The sequence below is a fragment of the Dreissena polymorpha genome, chromosome 2 (assembly GCF_020536995.1).
Source record: "Dreissena polymorpha isolate Duluth1 chromosome 2, UMN_Dpol_1.0, whole genome shotgun sequence".
Taxonomy (NCBI): domain Eukaryota; kingdom Metazoa; phylum Mollusca; class Bivalvia; order Myida; family Dreissenidae; genus Dreissena; species Dreissena polymorpha.
The window spans coordinates 115,985,088-116,012,662 of record NC_068356.1 but is presented as its reverse complement, the minus strand read 5'-3'; the positions used below and the strand labels follow the sequence as shown (position 1 = coordinate 116,012,662).

Sequence of the window (27,575 nt, the reverse complement as noted above, 5' to 3'; positions counted from 1 at the left end):
ATGCATGTGCGTAAAGTGTCGTCCCAGATTAGCCTGTGCAGTCCGCACAGGCTAATCAGGGACGACACTTTCTGCTTAAACAAGATTTTCGGTAAGAAGGGACTTCCTTTAAACGAAAAATACCATAAAAGCCAGATTCACAGGCTAATCTGGGACAACACTTTACGCACATGCATTAAGTACAGAGAGCCCTGCTTTTCTTTGCTTGAGCACATATGATATGGATAGTTATTGGTTTGTGTTCAAGTTTTTAATTTGTCTTGCATTTAAATCTCTGGTTATTGAAATTAGTTTTGCTTTCAGGCATATCTGACCCAAGTAGCATCAATCCTGATGTGACGCTTGGTGACCTTGGCCTAGATTCCATGATGAGTGTAGAGGTGAAGCAGACTCTTGAGAGAGGCTTTGACATTGTCATGGCTGCAAGGGATATTAGACTGCTCACTATCAACAAACTGGCTTCCTTGGCAACAGGTCAGGGTCAGGAACAGAGTTCACAAGTCAAAGTTGAAGGCCATACAACCAAGGATACACAAGGGATATCTCAGGTGGACGTCTTGCCAACAGATTTGATAGTCCCATTAAATGAGGGAAAGTATGGAAGGACCAGGCTGTATGTCATTCATCCTATTGAAGGTACTTTTTATTTTATGATTATTGGTGCTAGAATAGCTTCAGAAACTATATACCAATAATTCCAGGAGTTAAATACCAGAAATAGTGCAGTGGGGGTCATTGGCATATTTTTCAAAGCATTACATCAAGTGGAATATACCTAATATTGGTACTTTATTTTCTTTACAAAATATCGCTTTAAACATGGTTTCAAATAATACATGTTATGTTTTATTTATAGGAACTGTGTCCAGTCTGCGAGAAGTAGCCAGCTACATACACTGCCCAGTGTTTGGTGTCCAATGTACCACCGAGGTCCCTCTGACAAGTATACAGGATATGGCAGCCTTTTACAAATCTGTAAGCAGTACACATATTCTATTGGATTTTTGTTATGTAATAATTATGTGGTTTTGGAAATAAGCATACACAATTTAATACACATGTGAACTAATTTACAAACTATTTCAACTTAGAAAAATATTAACCTTATTTGTTTGAACACTCATAGGCTATCACAAAACACAATGGACTAGAGCCTTTCCATTTGAGCGGCTATTCGTTTGGGGCCTGTGTTGCCATAGAGATAGCATTGCAGTTCGACCAATCATCTGACAGCCTCACTTCACCATTGGCCTCGCTTAGCCTGTTAGATGGGTCACACAAGTTTGTGGCTGCCCACACAGGCTCCTTCAGGCAACAACTCAGTATCACTGACAGTTCTCAAGCGGAAACTGCTGCAATGTGCAGCTTCATGGAGATATATGGAGTTCCCATGAAGTCTGAGGTATGTGTGAGAATATTTTACGCAAATCATTATACACCCCTCATAAAGAAGTTGCAAGGAGTGGGGGGGGGGTATGCTGGTTTCCGTCATGAAATAGAGTTTCTTTTGGAAAAATATTAGAGGTATCAATTCGAAACTTAATAGATTTCATAGAGGGGGTGTTCAATGCACAAGATCCAGTACTCTTGTATTTTTAGAGCAATTGCGCTTTGTACATTTTTGTAATTAAATTTTGTTTGGAGCATATAACTATAACTCTTGTTTATTTTTATGTTAAGTTATTGTCCTTTGTTTATCTTTTAATTTTAATTTGTATATCGAGAATAACATGAAAAATGTAAGAGGTATGATCTTGAAACTTTACAGGTAAGTAGATATAAATGATATAATGTGCAATGCACAAGGAACATAATTCCTGCTTCAATATGAGAATTATTACCTTTTGTTAATCTATAACATTTAAATGTTGAATGGGCATCTCTTCAAATTGCTGCTATACCAAGGCATCAACATGACATAATCCCATTTCATAGGCAGATAGATCTCAATAATTGGATAGTTCATTTGACAAGAACCATATATCTTGCTTTAATATTGCCCCCAGTAATTTCCTGTCTGAATGGTCATGCTGAAATTTTGTGAAGGTATATCTGCACTTTAAAATGAAGGATCAAGGCAAAGGTATGAAGCCTGCAATGTTGGAAAGCCGAGTCTTAAAACTGAACTTGCCTATTCTTCCTGGAAAAAGAGGCTTGCAAGGAGAGTATTTCAGACCAGACAGTGGCAGGTCTTGTTCATGTTTGCCTACCTCAAAGGCTTCGTCTGTACAAGCATAATCTTTTGAATACTATTCTGAAATGTCTTTACATTTTTAACCAGGTTTTCCGAAGGAAAAAACTGGTTATTAGATTGGCGAATGCGGGCGGGCTGGCTGGCTGGCTGGCTGGCTGGCTGGCTGGCTGGCTGGCGGGCTGGCGGGCTGGCTGGCGGGCGGGCGGAACAAGCTTGTCCGGGCCATAACTTTGTCGTTCATTGTGAGATTTTAAAATCATTTGGCACATTTGTTAACCATCATTAGACGGTGTGTCGCGCGAAAAAATTATGTCAATATCTCCAAGGTCAAGGTCACACTTTGAGTTCAAAGGTAAAAAATAGCCATAAATGAGCTTGTCTGGGCTATAACTATGTCATTCATTATGAGATTTTAAAATCATTTGGCACATTTGTTCACCATCATGGGACGGTGTGTCGCACGAAAGAATCACGTCAATATCTCCAATGTCAAGGTCGCCACGACTAAAAATAGATTTATTTTAAAACAAACTTACAAAGGGGGTTAATTTTGTTTGTTCATTTCAAAAGTTCAGTTTGAGTTGTCTCCCTTTATCAGATTTTTTTTCACAATGAAAACCTGGTTTTGTGACAATTTTGTCCCTTGTTCTGTAAAAGGTATTATTTTATGGTGATTCAATCTTTCTGTATTGTTGTCTAATTTTGTTATAATGCTGTTGTATCAGGACTGTAATTATTACTTTGTGCAATACGCAAATACTGAGTCAGATCTGAGAGACGATTATTTGCTTAGCTCAATTTTATAGTATTAAAAAAATCAATCTCTGTTATTTTAGGCGACTGCAAAGCTGTCACAAGCTTCATCCTTTGAGGAAAGACTACGACTTACAGCCGAGACAATCGTGTCAACTCGTCCCAGCATCTCCCAATCCGACCTTGAAATGGCTGCCAGGGCTTTCTTCAGTCGACTGATGATCAGTGAAACGTATCGACTCGGCCTTACAAGCTCACGAGATGTCACCCTGTTTGTGGCCGAGAGCAGCAGCATGGTCTCTGGGCATCTAGGCAGTGACTATGGTCTCAAGGAGGTGATTATAGCATACTTCAACATTTTCAAGTCTCTCATATTTGATTCTCATAATGGATTTTTTGTAATCTTGGCTTGAAGAGTTTATTTGTTTACAATATGAAATCTGTACTTTATAGGTACATACCTTATTGCATTAAGCTTGAGGTGTACCGGTAAAACATTACATGATATAAAGTAATTCAATTGCACATTTCAACAAAGCAATGCAATTTGCTTTAAGACTTGTATAAATCTTTGTATATGCCTGATGTTAATTTACATTGTTGAAAGTACATTTTGTATTTAAGATGAAAGTAGGCCATATAACTATCATATGAGCCTTGTTCTGGGAAGACTGGACTTAATGCATGTACGTGAAGTCTCATCCCAGATTTATCAGGGACAACCCTATCAATCTGCATTTGATTTTTGCCAAGAAGAGACCTTAATAAAAAAAAGCCTTAAAGGGGAAAAGTGTTGTCCCAGATTAGCCTGTGGGGACTGCAGTTTGTCCATAACATAGCTCTGGGGACTGAACAGGCCAATCTAGGATGACAATACACACATGCATTTAGCCCAGTTTTTTCAGAACGTGGCTCATATCAATTAATTCTTTACTGCAGGTTTTCTCCGGCACAGTCCATATGCATAAGGTCCCTGGTGATCATGTGACATTCATAACTGGGAACTCCGGGAAGCAAGTTGCAGTCTTATTGGAAGATTTCATGTCAACGTCTCCATGTAAAAGGTGTCTGAATTAACAAAACAGGTCATGATACTGTGCAATTATATATTTCTATTGAAAGAGGAAGAAGACTAATTCAAAGTGTTTTTGTTTTCCAAAATGTATGCTGCATATCAGGTTTTCCCAATATTTAATGGTTGTTGATGCATTGATACCATATGATATTTATTTCTGATACATTGATGTATATAATTTGTTGGAAAAAGAAAGCTACAATAAGTCAAACTAGGCCTGTGAAACTTTCAGACTATTTTATTTATTACATATACATTCTTCAAAATGTATTTTGTATTGTTAAATTACATATACATTCTTCTAATAGGTTTTATTTTGTATTTGTTCAATTACATATACATTCTTCTAAAATGTTGCGTTTTGTATTGTTAAATTACATATACATTCTTCTTATAGGTTGTATTTTGTTTTTGTTAAATTACATATACATTCTTCTAAAATGTTGTGTTTTGTATTGTTAAATTATATTATACATTTTTCTAAACTCCTGTTCTTTGTGTTGTTAAATTACATATACATTCTTCTAAAATATTGTATTTTTATGCCCCCGGATAGATAGATCGGGGTTATATTGTTTCTGGCCTGTCTGTCTGTCCCAAAACTTCAAGGTTACAGTAAAGTTTTGCAATAACTTTTGAAATATTGAACATAGGAACTTAATATTTGGCATGCATGTGTATCTCATGGAGCTGCACATTTTGAGTGGTGAAAGGTCAAGGTCATCCTTCAAGGTCAAAGTAAAAAAAAAAAGAAAAGCGGTGCATTAGGGGGCGTTGTGTTTCTGACAAACACATCTCTTGTTCATTGTAAAATTACATATAAATTTTTGTAAAATATTGTATTTGTATGTCTCCCACCACTATAGTGGGGGAAATATTGTTTTTGCCCTGTCCGTTTGTTTGTTAGTTTGCCCCAACTTTAACATTTGCCATAACTTTTGCAATATTGAAGATAGCAACTTCATATTTGGCATGCATGTGTATCTTATGGAGCTGCACATTTTTAACGGTGAAAGGTCAAGGTCATCATTCAAGGTCAAAGGTCAAATAAATAGATCAAAATCGCTCATTTAATGTACACTTTTGCAGTATTGAAGCTAGCAACTTGATATTTGGCATGCATGTGTATCTCATGGAGCTGCACATTTTGAGTGGTGAACGGTCAAGGTCAAAGTCATCCTTCAAGGTCAAAGGTAATATATATGGGGACATAGTGTGTTTCACAAACACATCGCTTGTTAATTGTTAAATTACATATACAAACTAATAAAATGTTGTTTTTTAGTTGTTTGCTTGCAAACAACTAGGGTTAATCGTGAGGTTCTGAAGATCAGTCTGCAGTAGTACTACTGTTCACCAAATCACTCAAAAAATAGAGTATTGAAGGCAAACTGTTGTATCTGTTTAGTACTTTCTTTGAGATACAATAGTTTAACACTCAACCTGCATCGGCGCCGAGAAAGAGTTTGTGGAGGAGTAAACGTTACATAACTGTTTAGCATAATGAAAATAGTCCACTGTGTGCTACGTTATAATCAATTAACACAGCTCTCCTTAAAGGTCACAGAGGCAGGTCAGTCAATAGATGCAGTTCACGAAGAGGCAGCGGGATCTGTAGATTAACTCTGAAATACACGCGCATTTGATATACACACATACACTCGCAAAGCACAGCGGCTGAGGCTTTTAATTAGCACCATAATAACAGCCTTTGCCTGATCAGATACACGGTCATTTTCATCATTCAGTAAAATAGTTTTGGGTTTTTCTGTTTTTCTCCCATTATTTCATTATGTAAAGCATAAAAATAAACAATTTAAAAGTGTTTTTTTAAGCACCATTTTGTTATTGTTTCAAAATGATCAGTAATATGTTGTTTATTGAGAAAAATTGTGACAATAGGAAATAATGTATTCATATTCGCTTAAACTCAACCTTAAACAACAAAAATTTTGATTTTGCTTATTTTCAATATTATTTATGTTTAAAATATGTTTAAATAATACTTATAATAATATTAAAACCAGCTTTAGGCATCGATGACAAACTTCGCATTTTTACTCGGTACTCAGTCACTAAATTTTCCGAATAAGACATAATGGACCATCGATAATGTTGATAACACAATATTGCTTTTAAGATGATAAAACAAAAACTACCGTAATAGTCTAGTTTCATGATTAGACGGAAATTGTTGAATTATCTAACCACAAATATTTGCCTAACTTGGTTAGTTGATAAGGAAATGGTTCTTTAAAGATCAAATATGCTACCAACATTTGCCAGGTTGCTATAAATAACACAGTTTGACTTCAATTTTCAATCAAAAAGTATTGTGCTGAGATTTTCGATTTATAAAAAACAAAGAAATATTAAAATACCAGCGACATGCAAAAATGGGTCTTATGCCATTTGCTGCCAGTGTAGCTATAGCCCAGCCTGTTTCTCTCGCAGTCTGGTCAGGAGATACTCAATGAGACCACAAAACACCAGACAGTGCAGCTCCTGACACCACAAAACACCGGACAGTGCAGCTCCTGACACCACAAAACACCGGACAGTGCAGCTCCTGACACCACAAAACACCGGACAGTGCAGCTCCTGACCTTACTGCAATTTTGCAGACTGGCCTGGAGCTACGCTGGCCAAAACGCAATAAGACCCATTTTCGCATGAAGCAGCTCTGAAAGTCTGATATAGTTTACACCTACTTATTTTAGCTTGTTTGCATAGAAAGATGTAGGCTTATTTTAAACTCTATTAAGAGTCTGTTTCTTGGACTAGAACCAGTACTTGGAGTCTATGGCAAAATGTAAAGAACACTCCTCAGTGAAGATCGAACCCGTAACCTCCCGATCGCTAGACAGAAGCCATATCCACTACACCACTGTGATCTGAAAGTGTGAATTGAATGTGTTGTCTATCTTAACAATATCATTGACCAAGTTTGTTTCAGGGTCACATGCCTCACAAACAATATTACTAGGTCTAATGTTAAAAGAAGTGTAACCAGTCTAGAGGCCACATTTATATGAATCAGTCATGATGAAACGTTGTCAAAATTGTTATGTTTACATTATAACGTTTGACTGCCTCAAAAACTAGATCACCGTGTCAAATCTTCAACAATTTGTTTTGTGAACTCAGGTGAGCGCTCGAGGTCATTATGGCCCTCTTGTTTTCCTTAGGACTAAATGGTGGACTTCGTATACCGCCTTAAAAGAAGCAAAGTGATGTAGTCAACTACGTCATAACAATGAACATAGGCATGGCATCTGCTCCAAGGACACACATGCCTCCATGTTCCGCTGGACAAAGGTCAAATACGTGTATATGGTACTGAATGGGCGCCTTTTTGACGATGCTGGAACAGCAGCGTCCAAGGTTTGATAACCAGTAAAAAAATTCTTCACAATTGCGACCTATGTAAAAGACCGAGCCAGTCCGATTGAGATAACTCGATTTTTCAGTTACTTCCCTTGGCATTCGCCACTGCGTAGGATATTACTCGTTGATTTTCATTGATAACATTCTCCTAGCAGAGTTGTCGTTCGTGTTGATAAAGGTAAATATTAATAGAACAGCATATCCTGGGGAAACAGATTCAATAAGTGTATCAGAACGTTAATTTCAAATAAGTAATTTTACATACATTTTATTTTTATGGACCAATAAAACAACTATATATTTTCTCTATTTTGTTTGATATTTGTTCTCGATTTAGTAAATAAATTGCGAATAAAAACATGTAAAATTAACTTTTTACGTGATCACAAAACTAAAGAATGCAAACGATTTCGAACCTGTAAATTGTAAACGCTGCACTGCTATGATATATATAGATAAAACAACATTTCTTTGCGTAATTGTCCGTCCCGCTAGCGCAGTGGTAAGGACGTTCGCTTTTTCACCTTTACGACACCGGTTCGATTCCCGCTCCCGGCGCAATGTTATATTTTGTATGTTTTGTGGTCACCATTCCGGACAGTTGTTTTTTTCCGGAAAATCTCATCCCCCCCCCCCGCAGCATTTGACCATATAAAAAATTTAAAAGTATTTCAGTACAAAACAAATAGCTGGAAATTGCAGCTATCATTCAAAATTCGTCCCAACTGTCGTCAATCTAATCTTATTAGGTAGGAGTGCTGGACACACTCCGGGTCCCAACATTATGCAGCCTCAGCGCGGAGGTAACTCATTACCTTGGAAAAACACAAATACACACACTGGGTGCAGCCAAGGCGCGTATAGACTCGAACAAGGCAACAAACTCAAGTGCGGGCACAATCATTTAAAATTTACATATTGAATACGATATTCTAACAGAAATTACACAACCACCTAAGTGTACATACCATGTTTGATATTTCGTTCGATTGTTAGATTTCAGCATATACATGTATAAGGTCATTTCGCTATTAGTTAACTTATCCATATGTTCGTGGGCGAACTCGGATAGTCAAGTGCTCATACGATTGAGCTCACATGGTCTGGCTATGTGCTCATACCTACTTTCGAGAATCATCATGAATGTATTGCCCTACTTAATGAACAAGAATGTGACCCTCCTCCCAGTTTCGCTCAATGGGTCAAGTTACCCACGGGTACTACTTCCCCGTACCCCTAAACTTTTTTTCGTACCAAAAATGTTTCGAACGCAATTTTTTTTCGTAACAAATTTTTTTCGTTCCGAAAACTTTCGTACCCAAATTTTTTATCGTACCCAAATGTTCGTATCAACAAACACAATTGTGGTTATATAGATAAACTTAAATTAATGTATGATATCCATACTCTTCAAAAGCATCGTCACACCAGTACTGCCAGTACTTTGATTATTAGTGTATAGACATTTCTTGATATCAAATTCTTATGATTGAAATAGATCGTAACAGAATGTGGCGTTTTTACTTTCAAAATATAGACTGCGATTGCTGTGGAAGTACGCATATATAATAAAAATTATCGCGTTTTTACGATACATGACTGTTTGATACGATTACTTCAATGAACAATGCTTGAACTTAAAGGTGTTGATCGTAATTTGTTTTTGTTTGTTTTTTTTTTTCATTCAAAAAGTTTTCATGATTGGTTTAATTGCGGAAACGTTTTTAATGTTTCACAAAAATCTACTTTCAACAAGATCGACTGCGATCAATGTATAATCGTGTTGATTCACAAGATATATAGAAAGTTCTTACAATTTCTGATAAAACCCTAAAATCACTAGAAAACGTTCATAACTAAGATCACGATTTCATCGTATCGCTAATAGCGAAAGTCAGAACGTGAGAGCATAGCATTACGAAAGCTGCCAAATCGTCGCTGCAATCGATCGCCGATGGTCAACATAAATAACGCCTAGAAAGAGGCGAAAGTCTGGAGCTATAAAAGAGGGACAGCAGAAGCGACGTCCACCATGGCGGTCTGTTCAACGATAGTTTACTTAGATACACAAGTGGCATAAAATGTACACTTTCATGATCAGCGCAAGTGTAATCTGCCGAAAATAAGACGTAAACGTATTATATACTTGATTTGAACATTCGGATTCGATTGAGGTGTAAACTCCTGTCCAAAAGCCTAAGGCAGTGTGAAAAAAATGAAACATTCTAAAGATTCTCCCCGACATCCAATCCATGCGGATTTAGAGGGGAAATTGACATTGTTCGAAAAGCATCATTCTTACTTTTTTGCATGACAACTTTTTCCAGTAAGTGTAAGTAAACAAAATTGTTTACAGTATGTCGCATTTGCTTAATTGCTCCTTTTCGTTGACATAATATAACAACCGTTTGGTATTTGCAAACGAGTTTGTGCAAGTTATTTGTTTGCTTTAGGCCTACATAGTTTTTGCAGTGTCGGTTAGTCCACCCAACTCCAAACCCAATCTACAATCATGTATCCGCGCCTAAAATTGACACCGCTTCCTGCAGTATGTTCTTATATAAAACCGCAGCCTTTCAGAGGGATCAGTACACATTTGAGGGCAAATTCGCAAAATTCAACATGACGCAGGAAAACGACGCTCAAAATTCAACATGTCGTGCATTGTCGTTTGCGGCGTTGCAATATCGTGTGGTGCGTTGGATGTTTTGCGTCGTGCTCATGTGATGTATTGGTTGACAGTCGGCAATACCAAGTCAATTGCACGATATTATTTCGAGTGAATTTTTACATGAACGAACATCGTTGGCTAATTCCTATGTTGTCGTGCATCCAATTGAATGTCCATGCAGCTCCATAGATTTAATTCAATAGTAGTCAATTACACGATGTTTGCGCAATATAATGTTGTGCGCCGTTGGTCATTGTCGCGTGTTATGGTAATTTGTCAATAATTGTTGTGTTGGAATTCAATATCAAGTGTTTCTTTATAAGGGAGAGGCATAGTATGCAACACACAATACGCAATACGACACTTGACACTAGGGTGGCAACGTCATATTGAAATGTTAAAATGCCGTGTGCCTTTAATCATTGATTAATTTCTTGATGATTGCCGAATGTAGAATTATGCGTCGTATTGAATTTCGTGCAATGACCTCAACGATTGACAGACGGCATTTAATTATTTGTGACACCAACCGGATTCTGTCATGTGCTTGTAACTTCACAGTCACAGACTTCGACATTTAATCGGGTTGCCTGACATTGAAGAAAACGTTTTACTGAATAGTATTATTTAACTTGTAAATGTTTGTGGAGAATATTAGGCGATGCATTCCTGCAAAAATACTTTTATGTCTGACATTAATGGTCGATACTATAAAGATTTAAATGATATCTACCTCGCATAATTTCGGTGTTCAAGTACAGATTTGCTCCCCCCACTCTACATAGTTTTATGGTGATCTTTTGCTCAAAGTTGATGTCAATATTACAATGTTCAAACATGTGAAGAAGTTGCTACAGCCGAACGTCCAAGAGATTTAACCGCCCACCATTTTTATATCTCCCAAATCTCCGTCGGACTGTTATTGTAAGTCTTATACATGTACATTTGTATATCTTTATTTAATATTGCACAATATCCATTGACCAAATATGTTAACGGTTATATGTTGAAAAAGGGCTCCAAACTAATATATAGGTCTACCTAATTTTATACTAAAATCTGTTTAAACCACACAATTTTTTTTTAAATAATTGAAATAAATTTATTTTAAATAAACACAAAGTATGTCTAGTTGATAAGAATAGTGCAAGTACATTTTTTGTTGTAAAGTGTAATCACTTATAACGTTAGACATTATTTGCGTCTCTTATGTAATATAATAAAGTGTATTACTTGTTAACAATACCGTTTTACTTTATGTAGCTCCACTCCCAGTAATTTTAATGAATATGGTTAAGTACATTTAGTCCAAAGTAAGTATTCTTTGAACGAAAATGCACAGTCTAATCGGTAGTCCTACTTATATTTACATATATATTTATAGGTCGCAGGCAAACCGCACGAGCCCCCCGCCCACCTTCTCCCCCCTCCCCCCTCCCCCCACACACTTATGGTCGGATAATTAACCATGTTTTCTGTGAAATTGCTGAAAACTAGTAAATTATAAAAGGATAGAGATGTCGATTACAAAGAATATATTGCATGTTTTGGTTATGCGTGATTTTAGTGGTATTTAACCAAAAAAAAAAACGATTGCGTACATAACCGATTTGACTTATAAACTGACCAATAAAATAACAGCGCTGACAAGCCTCGTTTTGGATGTAAACATGGAAGTGTACGAAGTGGATATGTGATTGTTGTAAGTTGATATAAGTGGTATTTCCTCTGCTCCTCTTGCTTTATTTTAATAGGTCTAGCCTACAAGGAAACAAATTCATGTTTAAGTGTATGACTAATAGATGACTATGAGAAATGATTTTTGATGTCGTCACTTAGTTTTGGAACCTGTTGACTCGATCACTGGATGTAAAATGAATTGATACTTGAACTTACTACTTCAATACTTGATTCTCGAAAACTTGAGATAAGTCAGTTAACATTAAGATGCTGCAAGGCATTTATTAAACTCCATTGATTAAATTATGTTACATTTTTTAGTGTTCTGAAATTTTAAAATAGAAAGTTTCATTGTTAAATTAAATCATATTCCCTCTTAGTCCATATAAACGTACTCCCAGAGCCTTTGATAATTTTTGCTATGGCGGCTCTGGGAGTCCATATGCACCCCTTAATAAACTCAAGTGCAAATCTGTGCACAAATTTCATGCGCATCACTAAACAGACATCATTCCTTACTAATTAAGGAAAGCGATGAATAAACTTCATAAACACATTAAGTTTACCTGAATGGCAGCCTACTGACATTATCCATTGCATGTGACCTAAAAAACACATCGATATTTCAACACACTATTCTTGCTGTCATTTTCATTTTGAAATTTCTAACAGTGTAAATATTTGATGACTCAAAACATCGTTATCAACTTGACCGGTACATCGAATGTAACAATGTGGAAAATATTGGTGTAATGCGACCTAACCAATAGCGGCACTTTTTTCTGCAGGGCTCCCCCTGGCCTAGTCCATATAAACGGACTCCCAGAGCCTTTGATAATTTTTGCTATGGCGGCTCTGGCAGTCCATATGCACCCCTTCATAAACATAAGTGCAGTTCAGTGCAGCAAATCCGTGCGCTTCACTAAACAGATGTCGTTCGAGACAAATTGAGGAAAATAATGAATAAACTTCATAAACATGTTAAATTTACCTGAATGGCAACCTACAGATGTCATCCTTTGCATGCACCCTATAAAAACACGACGATGTTTCAACACACTTTTCTCACTGACATGTTTATGTTTAAATTTGAAACAGTGTATTCTGTATCGAATACCACATCGTTATCGACTTTATAGGCTGGAGCACATAACCCGACGTGCAAAATATTGGTGTACTGCGACCTAACCAATATTGGGTCAATTTTCCAATATGGCGGATACAGCGTACAAAACAAAACCTAAGTCAATAAAATCAACTATTTCTTGCTTTAACAGGGTTTTTTTTCCACTTTTTGGGAAGATAGCCCATGGCTTTGGAATTGGGAATTCTATTGGCATTTTCATGTTATTGTGAAAATAAATTCATTAGCCTTTTTTTCCACATGAAAAGTCCACTGATTAGGGAAATACTAAATTTGATATAACTCTTTATAATCATTCAAACTAAAAGTACAAAATCATATTATACTTTGTTAGATGTAATTGAATTGAAATTGAGATAAAATACACATTAGACTTCTTTCTAAAAAAAAATAAAAAAAATTTGTTTTTGTTTTTTTGGAAATTGGGAATTTTTTGCCACATTTTGGGAAAAAAGTATACTTTTTGGGATTGGGAACATAGCCGAATTTCGGCTATAAAATCGAGCCAAAAAAAACCCTGTTTAATGGTACCATTTGGATGAGTTTGTGGTTTAGATAGGTAAACTTGTATAAGTTCTTGCAGTTTCAGTGTTCCTTAACCCTTGCATTGTTGATAAAATTTTGCACCCATGGCCAAGAGAGAGAGCATTGCAACTATCAGCAACCCATTGGGTTATAAAGCTGATAGTTGAATTATTATAACTACCCCTGGCCCAAAAATTTCAATAGCCAACATTTTAGCCAAATGTAATTTTTTATAGCCAAATTTTAGAAACTGTAGCCAAAGTTTTAGCAAAGCATTAGGAACCACCTGTTGTAAGTCTAGGCTAAGGGGTGTAAAAGAAGAAACTACAAAACAAAGCTTTAATATGTTTATTACTATAATCATCATGTGTGCATAACAAAAACTAGAAATGGCGCGGCAGAGGCCGACGCGTATCCCCACGCCGAATGTTTGACCTAGGTGTGCCCCAGGGTTGGTAATGGGGCCATGCATAGCTGAGATTGACCGTATTGTCATAAGAGAAGTTCATCATCAATTAGAAGTGAATTGGTGTAGAAATGAAGAAGTTATAGTAAAAGGCAATTTTGGGTGGGTGTGACATATGTGGGCAGGGCGCCCCAGGGTTGGTAATGGGGCCATGCATAGTTGAGATTGACCGTATTGTCATAAGAGAGGTTCAGTATCAATTTGAAGTGAATCGGTGTAGAAATGAAGAAATTATAGTAAAAGGCAATTTTGGGTGGGTGTGGTCTATGTGGGCGGGGCGCCCCAGGGTTGGTAATGGGGCCATGCATAGTTGAGATTGACTGTATTGTCATAAGAGAAGTTCAATATCAATTTGAAGTGAATCGGTGTAGAAATGAAGAAATTATAGTAAAGGCAATTTTGGGTGGGTGTGGTCTATGTGGGCGGGGCCCCAGGGTTGGTTATGGGAACATGCATAGTTGAGATTGACCCTAATGTCATAAGAGAAGTTCAGTATCAATTTGAAGTGAATCCGTGTAGAAATGAAAAAATTATAGTAAATGGAATTTTTTGGTGGGTGTGGCCTATGTGGGCGGGCGCCCCAGGGTTGGGATTGGGGCCATGCATAGTTGAGATTGACCCTAATGTCATAACAAAAGTTCAGTATCAATTTGAAGTGAATCCGTGTAGAAATGAAAAAATTATAGTAAATGGAAATTTTTGGTGGGTGTGGCCTATGTGGGCGGGGCGCCCCAGGGTTGGGAATGGGGCCATGCATGGTTGAGATTGACCGTATTGTCATAGGTGAGGTCCAGTATCAATTTGAAGTGAATCGGTGTAGAAATAAAGAAGTAAATGTAAAATAACCTAAAAAAATGAGTGATAATTTCTGACGCGGCCCCACCCCAACCCCTATAACTTTTGACCCAGGGGTCAGATCAAAATTCCAAATAGTGCAGGGTCGCACATATGCTCATAGCTACCATGTGTGTAAATTTCAAGGTTCTAGTGCTTTTAGTGTAGGAGGAGATAGTGGCCAGGACGGACGGACAGACGGACAGACGGACGGACGGACGGCGGAGATCACCACAATATCCCCACCTTTTTTTCAAAAAGCGTGGGGATAATAAACAGTTTACAACAAACCATTTATAGAAGTACATACATCACAGGGGCGTAGCTAGCATTTTTTGAGCTGTAGGTCTGGATATGATACATAAAAATGGGGGGTCTGGGGTTCTTTCCCTGGATACTTTTTATGTCCCCCACTATAGTAGTGGGGGACATATTGTTTTTGCCCTGTCTGTTGGTCTGTCTGTTGGTCTGTCTGTTTGCACCAACTTTAACATTTTGCAATAACTTTTGCTATATTGAAGATAGCAACTTCATATTTGGCATGCATGTGTATCTCATGAAGCTGCACATTTTGAGTGGTGAAAGGTCAAGGTCATCCTTCAAGGTCAGAGGTCAAATATATGTGGCCAAAATCGCTCATTTTATGAATACTTTTGCAATATTGAAGATAGCAACTTGATATTTGGCATGCATGTGTATCTCATGGAGCTGCACATTTTGAGTGGTGAAAGGTCAAGGTCATCCTTCAAGGTCAGAGGTCAATTATATGTGGCCAAAATCGCTCATTTTATGAATACTTTTGCAATATTGAAGATAGCATTTTGATATTTGGCATGCATGTGCATCTCATGGAGCTGCACATTTTGAGTGGTGAAAGGTCAAGGTCATCCTTCAAGGTCAGAGGTCAAATATATGTGGCCCAAATCGCTTATTTTATGAATACTTTTGCAATATTGAAGATAGCAACTTGATATTTGGCATGCATGTGTATCTCATGGAGCTGCACATTTTGAGTGGTGAAAGGTCAAGGACATCCTTCACAAGGTCAAGGTCATCCTACAATGTCAAACATCATATAGGGGGACATTGTGTTTCACTAACACATCTTGTTTAATCATATAACGCCTGTGGTGAGATTTAAAGCATATCTAGATAAATAATAAGATAAGAAAATATATGACTTTGGCCTGTTTTTCTTAGATATTTTACTGTTTTACACGTCACCCCCTTTAGGGACAACATTTTAAAGCGTTTTTTGAAGTTGAAGCATTTCTATTCTTTTCATGTTTCAAAACAAATTGTAGGCCCGGGCCCGCTGTGCCTAATAGCAGCTACACCACTGCATCATAACTCAAGCACATGTTCATAAAATAAGCATATGATAAATTTACATTACATGAGCACATGATATCCTGAACATACATTTAAGCAGAATGCAATAATCCACATCAGGTGTGCATAACAAAAAAAACAACAACAGTACAACAAAACATTTATAGATATACACACATCATAACTCAAGCACATGTTTATAAAATAAGCACATGATAAATTTACATTACATGAGCACATGATATCCTGAACATACATTTTAGCAGAAGGCCATAATCCGCCTCAACTTCAATCCAGCCCAAATCTTGAAAGCACGTTTGAAATCAAACTTTTCCATTGGTGGGCTGTCTATGGACAAAATCAACAAGTTCTCCAAGTTTTCAATTTTAATAGAATTTCTGAGAGATGTTGAATGTCAATTCCCTTTCTACCAAGCAAATAAACTACATTCTCATATATGCTCTCTGCATTTGCTCTTTGAAGTTCAGCCATTCCAAACTCATCAGTTTCCAAAAGTCTAACATAGGTCACTAAATTTTGCTTCACTGAAATATCTGTATACTCATCGATCATGATACTGTACTTGCATGATGTCTGTATCTTCTGGAGAAGATCACTCCTCAGAAGGCCTGCCATACTGTTTTTAAATTCCGACACACTGGAGCTGTGTTCATATGAAGTGTGGCTGTCAACTCAAAGGTCATTGAACTGGGTTGCACCCTGAAAATATATTAATACAAATTTGCATCCTGAAAATATAATTTATGATTTCAAGTATGTTTTGCTCAATATTTGTAGCAAACTTAAAATCAAATTTTATCAATCAATTTAAAACAAATCAAATTTGTTTTAAAGATGTTTTATTTATTTTTTTACCTGCAAGACACACAATCTGTTCAGGTCTGGAACCAGCGATGATGCGAGAGTATGTTGTGCAGCAAAGTACACATTAGTCATAGCCGACACTACAACCACTTCACTTTTGGATATTGCTGCAGCCTGCACATTTGTCATTGATGTTTTCAGACTTCAAGCTTGTGAGGCCTCTTTGTGATCTGAAATAAACAAAAATTAAATATGCTTAATTTCAAAACAAAAAGCTCATTTTGAAAAGTGTCAATATATATATTTATTATAAACATAACAAAATATTATTGTTATTTTTAATATATTATTAATTATATAAAAATTGTTCATGTATATTCATTTTAATATTGATTGATTATATTGATTCTTTTTTATTACCTTTTGATTTTTCGTTTGGAAATGTTGTCTTTTTTCAACATACTACACCAAAAGTGAATGAATTTGATTTTTGAAACTGTATGCATATTTTGCAATACATTGTTTTTGATTTTGCATTATAGTCTAACCACTTGAATTCCGAAAGCCAAACATCTTTGAATGATCTATTATCAGATTTGATTTTTTTTTAGACCGTGTCATTAGATTTGTCACGAGTCCAAAGGATGCTTATTGCCTATGGTCGCCATAATGGCAGTCGCAATTTCAGACACTTTCGCCGAAAATGTCAAGGGTTTTATACCCGTTCATCTATCATCATTCACAATTGTAACACATTTAGCCTTTAATCATTACAAACATTACGAACTTCTCGAATTTAAAATCAATTATCAACTTTTTTACTTATGTTCATTGTGTGACTAAGTTGATAATTCGCTAACGGCTTTTACTCAAATTGATTGAAATTGGCAGCAATCTTTAATCAGATGTAATTGTTTATTTAAGCCGATAAGATGTACGATTACACCATTGTTTTGTTTTCACACCAGTCATTTTCCTTTGTCTCGATGACCAGTTTTGACCGGTGTTAATGCCGACTGCGTATTAACTTTTCGGGTCAATAACACGGCGATGTATTGAAGCACAGTCTACAGCTGAAAGAGTTTATTATCTGGGATGGCATTTGTCAGAAAAAAATCGTTCGCTGAACGTTTTCGCCAAACGATTATTTTATTCGCTGAATTTGCTAAATTTTTGCCATTGGTGAATCTGGCGAACGGCAGCGGGAGCCCTGTTCTGCAACATTACAACAGTTCCCAATATGGTCGATAAAGCGTACGAAAGAATAACAAAGTAAATAAAAAGCAATTATTTGTTGCTTTAATGGTACCATTTACATAAGTTTGTGCTAAAAAACAGGTAAACGTTGATAAGTTTTTGCAGTATCAGTATTCCTAAGCCTTTGCAGTGGTGATAAAATTGTGCACCTTTGGACAATAGACGGCGCATTGCAACTCTCAGCAACCCTATGGGTTATAAAGCTGAGAGTTGAATTATTGCAACTAATCCCCTATAAGTCATCTGTGTGCATTAAACTTAAAGGGGCCTTTTCACGATGTGGTAAATTGACAAAATTAAAAAAACAATTGTTTCAGATTCCCAAATTTTCTTTGTAATTATGATATTTGTGAGAAAACAGTAATACTGAACATTTTCCATGCTCTAAAATATCCATTATATGCATCTTTTGACGATTTAAAAACCTGAAAATTATAAAACGTTGCAACGCAAAACGATTGAATAATTTGGAGAGTTCTGTTGTTGTCCTTATATTTTGGGACACTACAAGGATTGCTTATATAAAGTATAAAATACATCACTCATGGTATGAGTGTGGATGGCCAAGTGGTCTAAGCCATAGACTTTTACTCCAGGGGTCAGTGGCTCGAGCGCAGTTGAAGGTTACTTTTTTTCTTTCATTAATTGTATTCTTGCTTTTTACTGAAGCTGTTTAGATCCAATATTTACATTTATCTATATAAGGCATTTAATCACAAACTTCAAAATCTGTGAAAAGGCCCCTTTAATTTAAATTGCAGCGATAAACAATTGTGTTTCAAAAAGTTATGTATTTCCCCTTAAATCCATGTCAAAATTGTTTATTTACAGCATGTTTAACCATTCAAAGCCAATAGTTTCCATCACACCCGCAATAACATTAACTATGCATATGATTACCTCGTATCGAGACGTCACTTGGAAATGGGAGAGTACTCAATTGCAACAGGCATTAGGTCGACAAAACTTCAAACATTGATTCGCTGAAAATATTTTGAAACTGAAACAATCATTTAACTTTTTTATAACTTTTTTTTTAACAATTTAACAAGTTTCTGTTTTATAGGTCGTTCTTATTTTTAGCAACATTGGCATATTAAAGAGCTAAAGTAAAGAATTTCATAAACAAAAATGTCCAAATAAATATCGGCATAGGTGTTAAAATTAAAAGATTTTCTGGAGTAAATGTCCATTTGGGACAGGGTATTGCCACTGAAAATGTTTATGTCACCTGACGCGATGTGCATGCACAGTCCTCATGCATCATTTTCTTAGAATCTAGAGAAAGTGAAAGTATTTTTTTTAATAAATCATATAAATGAATGTTTCTTGTGCTACAGTTTGTAATTTATGTGGAAATTTGATGAATAGGACCAATATAATGTATGGAAGATGTATGGAAGATGGTAACATTTTAATTATTTTAGTTAAAGTACGATTTTTAAATTCCATGAGCTCTGTTTTCCTCATTTTGGTGGTCTTTGTATTTATTTTCATGAGTTGTAATGCTAGTTAACCAAAATACTCGGAGCGCATGCGTGTGTGACATCATCACTAGAGCCCCGTTCTAAGTTAAAGGTAACAAAATGATACTAGATACCAGGAGACCCTCAATATGAGGGAACTGTAATATACATAATTATTAAACAATTGCTTTATATGAGCTATTAACTTGTGGAATGTGGTTTCGAGGTCTTTAATTAGGCAACAGTTGACAATTTTTAAACTTGGTATTTAAGCCCAGGACTATTTGCTCTAAGGGCAGATGCTCTCTCCAATAAATTTGTACATTCATTGACATTGATGACCTTTTAAGTATTTTGTAAAATAAAACATGGTCGTTTTGAAAGGCACAGACCAATGTACAGTTTGTACGCGTATTCTCAGAGTATTGAATGGTCTGATTACGAGAACCAGTAGCAGCTTCTATTTTGTAAGTTTGCAGCTTGCCTGTTTGCATTTACTTAAAACCTCTTTAAGGATAGCTAATAAAGAAAGAAAGTTATCCTTATAATTGATTGTAAGTGATTTCTTTTGGGGTGTCAATTGGCCAGATTATTCAGGAAATTCGGATTTGAGCCGTCCAGGGTCTATTTTTATGTCCCCCACTATAGTAGTGGGGGACATATTGTTTTTGCCCTGTCTGTTGGTCTGTTGGTCTGTTGGTCTGTTTGCGCCAACTTTAACATTTTGCAATAACTTTTGCTATATTGAAGATAGCAACTTCATATTTGGCATGCATGTGTATCTCATGAAGCTGCACATTTTGAGTGGTGAAAGGTCAAGGTCATCCTTCAAGGTCAGAGGTCAAATATATGTGGCCAAAATCGCTCATTTTATGAGTACTTTTGCAATATTGAAGATAGCAACTTGATAATGGCATGCATGTGTATCTCATGGAGCTGCACATTTTGAGTGGTGAAAGGTCAAGGTCAAGGTTATCCTTCAAGGTCAGAGGTCAAATATATGTGGCCCAAATCGCTTATTTTATAAATACTTTTGCAATATTGAAGATAGCAACTTGATATTTGGCATGCATGTGCATCTCATGGAGCTGCACAATTTGAGTGGTGAAAGGTCAAGGTCATCCTTCAAGGTCAGAGGTCAAATACATGTGGCCCAAATCGCTTATTTTATGAATACTTTTGCAATATTGAAGATAGCAACTTGATATTTGGCATGCATGTGTATCTCATAGAGCTGCACATTTTGAGTGGTGAAAGGTCAAGGTCATCCTTCACAAGGTCAAGGTCATCCTTCAAGGTCAAACATCATATAGGGGGACATTGTGTTTCACAAACACATCTTGTTCTTTTGTTGTTTGGGGGTGGTTGGGAAGGAACAAATTTGTTTTAATGCCCTATCATTTATGCACAAATATTGTGCATTCCGTAAATTTTCGCTTGGTACCGATTTTGCCAGATATCTTATTGATCGATTTCTGATTAATTAGGTAAACATGAACTTGTCTACGAAACATCTTTGCTTCTTTCCGAAAATCTTACAAGTCAACGAAACATTGCAAATTTCCACCATCTTGTAATAGTTTAAGTGATCAATTAGAAAAGTAAAGGACTGCAATAGCATATTGTCAAGCAATATGTTAACAAAATTATATATTGATTATGTATTTGCTAGGAATCTGGTTTTCATATTCAAATGATATGCACATTTAATGAGCAAAACTCGTTCATTTTTTCGGACTGTTGTTTCCAGACACAGTATTTTAGTTTAAACCTATTTATTTTAGCTCGATTGCATGAAAAGCCTCAGGCTTACAGAAGCGCTCTCAAGTCTGTTTCCTGTGCCTATAACCAGTTCTTGGTGTCTTTGGGGGCAGATCTATAGAACGCTCTCCGAGTGGGGATCGAACCTGTGACCTCCTGATCACTTGGCGGACACCTTATCCATTATGCCACGGCGTATTTTTCGGATGCAGTATTTTTCATCGATTGTAATAAACTAATTACTTAAATTTATTTTCGATGTTTTAAAAAATTTATTTATTGAATGACGAATACACATGCGATGATAAGTATGGTCTGGTTTATTATATTGTTTACACCTGAAATTGCAGCTAGAAAGACTAGACTAAACAAAGTACAATAAGTTGGGGCAGGGGGGGGGGTCTGCCCTTTTTTTCTGTTGGGGAACCGCGGCCCAAGACCCTGGCCTAATTTTCCCTTAGTACAAATTTGGGATATTTGACACGCTTGTTTTTCATTACATTTGCATCAGTTGGGTCAATATGTTCATTTTTGACAATATCAAGGCCTAGTTTGAATCAGGGTAAAGTGGCATCAAAAACAAGGACACATGGTAAAATCTTTTTTTTAATGCCCCCTTCGAGGAAGAGGGGGTATATTGCTTTGCTCATGTCGGTCGGTTGGTCTGTCGGTCCGTCCACCAGGTGGTTGTCAGACGATAACTCAAGAACGCTTGGGCCTAGGATCATGAAACTCCATAGGTACATTGATCATGACTCGCAGATGACCCCTATTGATTTTGAGGTCACTAGGTCAAAGGTCAAGGTCACGGTGACCAGAAATAGTAAAATGGTTTTTGAATGATAACTCAAGAACGCATACGCCTAGGATCATGAAACTTCATGGGTAGATTGATCATGACTTGCAGATGACCCCTATTGATTTTGAGGTCACTAGGTCAAAGGTCAAGGTCACGGTGACCCGAAATAGCAAAATGGTTTCCGGATGATAACTCAAGAACGCATACGCCTAGGATCATGAAACTTCATGGGTAGATTGATCATGACTCCCAGATGACCCCTATTGATTTTGAGGTCACTAGGTCAAAGGTCAAGGTCACGGTGACCCGAAATAGTAAAATAGTTTTTGGATGATAACTCAAGAACGCATACGCATAGGATCATGAAACTTCATAGGTAGATTGATCATGACTTGCAGATGACCCCTATTGATTTTGAGGTCACAAGGTCAAAGGTCAAGGTCACGGTGACCCGAAATAGTAAAATGATTTTCGGATGATAACTCAAGAATGCTTTTGTCTAGGATCATGACACTTCATAGGTACATTGATCGTGACCCGCAGATGACCCCTATTGATTTTCAGGTCACTAGGTCAAAGGTCAAGGTCACAGTGACAAAAATCGTATTCACACAATGGCAGCCACTACAACGGACAACCCATATGGGGGGCATGCATGTTTTACAAACAGCCCTTGTTTTTAAATTACCACTAGAAGTCAGCTTCATAATTCAATCTTCATGAAAGTAAGTTAGAATATTAATCTTAACAATATCTCTGCCAAGTTTGAATATAGGTCAAGTGGGGAAAAAAACGTACTTAAATTTTAAAAAAAGCACTCTGTTTTTCACTAATTAGATCTACCCAGGTACCATTTTCAGCAATTTTTTTTGTTCTTTATAAAGGTACAGAAATCAGCATTTTCCCATTTGGGAAGAAACTAAAAATTTCCCAATTGCTGTCAAATAAACCTTTTTCCCAATGTTTAGACTTCACGACTCGATTTCCCCAATTTCAGGGTTTTGGGCACACATTTTTCCAAATTGAGCTGATCCCGGTACTTTTTGCAATTGGGCAAAAAAATTGCTGCATTTCTGAGATTTGTGGAAATTCATATAAAGAATGGGGGTAAGGTCATACGACCATTTTTGTCATATTTCATAAGGGACCTGAAAAATCAGACATTTGCACCATTATCTGCATTATCTATTAGCATTTTTTGTAAAGAGCGCTGCCATTGGCTTTTTCCCAGTTTTTCAATCATAATCGATGTTTGAACATGTGATTGTTATTTGTTCGCATGATTGTCCAAATGCTGTTTTCTTCTAAAGGTTGTAATCGTCATGCAAATTTCTCAACAAAATTGCAGTAACCAGTTTGATGATGTCTGGCCAATATGAGATCAGTTTCTTTAACATTCATCTGTATAGTAGCAGCATAATTATATTCAGAGAGTGATTACGGAAATAACCTTTACCAGTCAACTAATGAGTCTGTATGCAAATGAGCATCCTAAATAGAATGTTTATCTTGCAATACAATCTTTAATTGTCAAATTGTGTATGCAGGTCATGTCAAACATCACGCTTTGTTAATGTTAAGATTATAATACTATACAATAATAAAAAAGGATCAGAGTCACATGATTTTTTAACTTTAGCTTATTTTAAAGAAAATTTATGACAGAAAAGTAATTTCTATCTCTTTGATATAAGAAATATTTAGCATAATTATGTGAAATTTTTACCCCAGGGGTAAAAATATCCCTGTCTGGCTACTGAGAATGCCTTGTCAGACAGTGTTTGCAGACTGTAGACCTCAGTATGTCTGGACAGAAAACTAATTAGGTTAGAAAAACATGAAAATTGGTTTATTACAGAAACAAAAATAGACCTGCCAATTCCTGTTTGATATGTTTCCAACATCAAAGACCAAAGAGTCCTTATGTACATGTTGTGTTACTGTCAGATAGATAAATGTACCAGCCATTATAGATTTTGTATGAGCATAGCATTAACAGATTTTCATCATTATAAAAAGATGTAAAAAAGTGAAGAATATACATAACTGTAACATGAAAATTATTAATAATAACATTCTGGTTCATGTAGGTAGCTGAATATGCCTTTGCTGATACATGTACCTAATGATCTATCTTGAGTTTTTGTGTTATGTGTGGTCACTGAACAATGTCAGAAATATTACTGTTGTTGTACATAAATGATCTCCACAAATTATTTAATTTTTGGGCAATGAATGCAAAGCATGTTGGTTATACAACTTACTAGCAAGAAGGCAGTCAGTTCATTGTCTGTAGACTACATAGATTGTTCTATACTTTACACTCAGGGATCAAGCTAGACTCCAATTTTTTGGAGAAGTCACTTCTCCATAAGCTCTGGAGAGGGAGAAGTAAGGCAGTTTTAGGGAGAAGTGGATCTTTTGCGATCACCAATGGACCATTGTGAACCATGACCCAGGGGTTTCACTGGCCCCCAAAAAGTTGTTGCCACTTTTTCGCAGTATGAAAACTGTCGGTTATTCCAACCTTATTAATCAGAACAATCATTTAGGACAATGATTAAAAGAAACCTTACTACATTACATTAATGTCATTACTGTATTACATGTATCACTTTAAAAAGTATGTTAAAACATAAAAAACAATAAGTACCTTCATAAGTCATACCTTCATAAGTCTTAATAAGCTTTATTGTATATAATTAACTTTTTTTTTCAACTTGATAAACAACACAGATAACCAAAATAAAATAATAATGTTAACATCAATGTAACGTTATGCTGCATAAATGTTTCAAAATTAACTATTTAATTAAACATAGAATCACATCAATGTACAATAAAGCATCTCACTTCAAATTGTTAAACAGTTATATTTGGTCATTTGGACATGATATACATAAGCTAAGATAGCTTCTGATTTAAAAACGTTTTCTGTTAGTGGTGGATGATTTCTAGGCTCAAATAAATGAATGTTTTTCACGCATATTTCCTGACAGAAAGGCCCAGATAATTGCCACCATCCATTCTAGTTGCCTGAAATAACGTAAAACATAGTTTTACAAACTATCAACAACAAACCAACACATAAATGTCCCGATCTTTAAATGTCCGAATTTTAACATATCTGAATTATAGTACATCGAGTGAATGTTATGCTTTTTATTTCCGAAATTGTTGGTTTCATAATCAAATTTTATCCTTCCCAAAACATTATAATAATGAAACTATTAAACAGAAATGCTCACAAATTCCTGTTGAAACAAGATTTCATGTGTTGTTGTGGAGAAATTAAATGCTTTTGCCTGAGGCCAATGGTATTGATTAAATGGTAAAGAAATAGCGGCCCTAATAATCGTTATAATATTATATCGTGGTGACAGTTTGTCCCAGTGTTACTTTATTTATTGCTCACTATCACTATAAAGGAGCCGTTAATCCGATAATAATCCCCATAAAACTTAACAATAGCAGTAAAAACACCGTTCGTAACACTTACACGCTTCAGTGATTTCACTCTGCTTTGTCAAGAGATTCCTGCCCAATACCCGAATGACGAGCGCTGTGAATGGTTGCTTATCAATTTTTAGCCGGATTTTTTTCGAAAAAATCTCGGCTTATAGATTGATGTTGTCGGGCGGGCGGGCGGGGGGGCGGGCGGGCGGGCGGGCGGGCGGCGTGCTCGAAAATGTTAAAGTTCTTATTTCATGGTATAACTTTGGTATGCTTGGACCTAGAGTCTTCAAACTTGACATGAAGGTTGGCCAGGATTAACAGATGACCACTGGTCATTTCAAGGTCATTCATTTGAAGGTCAAGGTCACTGTGACCTTCAATATAAAAAATGTTAAAGTTGTTATAACTTTGGTATGCTTGGACCTAGAGTCTTGAAACTTGACATGAAGGTTGGCCATAACTAGTTAGTAACCACTGGTCATTTCAAGGTCATTCATTTGAAGGTCAAGGTCACTGTGACCTTGAATGTAAAAATGTTAAAGTTCTTATTTCATGGTATAACTTTGGTATGCTTGGACCTAGAGTCTTCAAACTTGACATGAAGGTTGGCCAGGATTAACAGATGACCACTGGTCATTTCAAGGTCATTCATTTGAAGGTCAAGGTCACTGTGACCTTCAATATAAAAAATGTTAAAGTTGTTATAACTTTGGTATGCTTGGACCTAGAGTCTTGAAACTTGACATGAAGGTTGGCCATAACTAGTTAGTAACCACTGGTCATTTCAAGGTCATTCATTTGAAGGTCAAGGTCACTGTGACCTTGAATGTAAAAATGTTAAAGTTCTTATTTCATGGTATAACTTTGGTATGCTTGGACCTAGAGTCTTCAAACTTGACATGAAGGTTGGCCAGGATTAACAGATGACCACTGGTCATTTCAAGGTCATTCATTTGAAGGTGAAGGTCACTGTGACCTTCAATATAAAAATGTTAAAGTTGTTATAACTTTGGTATGCTTGGACCTAGAGTCTTGAAACTTGACATGAAGGTTGGCCAGAACTAGTAAGTAACCACTGGACATTTCAAGGTCATTCATTTGAAGGTCAAGGTCACTGTGACCTTGAATGTAAAAATGTTAAAGTTGTTATAACTTTGGTATGCTTGGACCTAGAGTCTTGAAACTTGACATGAAGGTTGGCCAGAACTAGTAAGTAACCACTGGACATTTCAAGGTCATTCATTTGAAGGTCAAGGTCACTGTGACCTTGAATGTAAAAATGTTAAAGTTCTTATTTCATGTTATAACTTTGGTATGCTTGTACCTAGAGTCTTCAAACTTGAAATAAAGATTGGCCAGTACTTACATTTCATTTTGACCTTTGAACAATATTTCAGTAATTTAAGTATTGCATTGACAAAAACACGAAAGGTACTTTCCTGTCATTTAAATCAAAAATCCGGCTTCAATGCGGTCATCTCCGACCGCGGAACTCTTGTTCAATAGGTAATTTACTACGCCAGGGGGCGGAGTTTCGTCGATTCGGTCAGTTGATTGACTTTGGCGTGTATTCGGTAATAAACAGAAGCCACTTACATGTAGATAGCGCTGCAGATATGATAATTGCCAGATTTTAGGGCGAAGTGATTTTCGCTTGTGCTTTTGATCCGGGCGATTAAAGGAAAGCCACGGCGATATAATTGCCCACGTCGCCCAGTTGCTTGATCCCTGACACTCAATACAGTGCTCCAGCTAGGCCTAAATGTAAGGGCGCCGCGCTCTGCCCGCCCGAAGCTCTGCCCTTCTGATGTTCCGCCCTGCCCTGCCAGTTAATTAATTTTTTAATTATGCCCCCCTTCGAAGAAGTGGGGGTATATTGCTTTCCACATGTCGGTCTGTCGACCAGGTGGTTTCCAGATGATAACACAAGAACGCTTGGGCCTAGGATCA

General features: G+C 36.6%; 2 protein-coding genes across 15 annotated transcripts in view; both read left to right on the top strand.

Moving 5' to 3' along the window:
* Positions 1-5,306, top strand: part of LOC127868613 (fatty acid synthase-like) — a 28,989-nt gene extending 23,683 nt beyond the window's left edge. For all 3 annotated transcript variants that reach the window (XM_052410491.1, XM_052410492.1, XM_052410493.1), the window contains 5 exons: positions 304-636; positions 857-975; positions 1,127-1,402; positions 3,031-3,282; positions 3,887-5,306. In XM_052410491.1, coding sequence (XP_052266451.1) covers positions 304-636; positions 857-975; positions 1,127-1,402; positions 3,031-3,282; positions 3,887-4,024 — 1,118 coding nt within the window. In that variant the 3' untranslated portion in view covers positions 4,025-5,306. The remainder of the gene's footprint in view (positions 1-303; positions 637-856; positions 976-1,126; positions 1,403-3,030; positions 3,283-3,886) is intronic.
* Positions 5,307-11,666: 6,360 nt separating this feature from the next.
* The window catches only part of LOC127868617 (rap guanine nucleotide exchange factor 6-like), a 123,365-nt gene continuing 107,456 nt past the window's right edge, over positions 11,667-27,575 (top strand). For all 12 annotated transcript variants that reach the window (XM_052410519.1, XM_052410509.1, XM_052410508.1 and 9 more), the window contains exon 1: positions 11,667-11,782. The gene's annotated coding sequence lies outside the window, so the exon portion shown is untranslated. The remainder of the gene's footprint in view (positions 11,783-27,575) is intronic.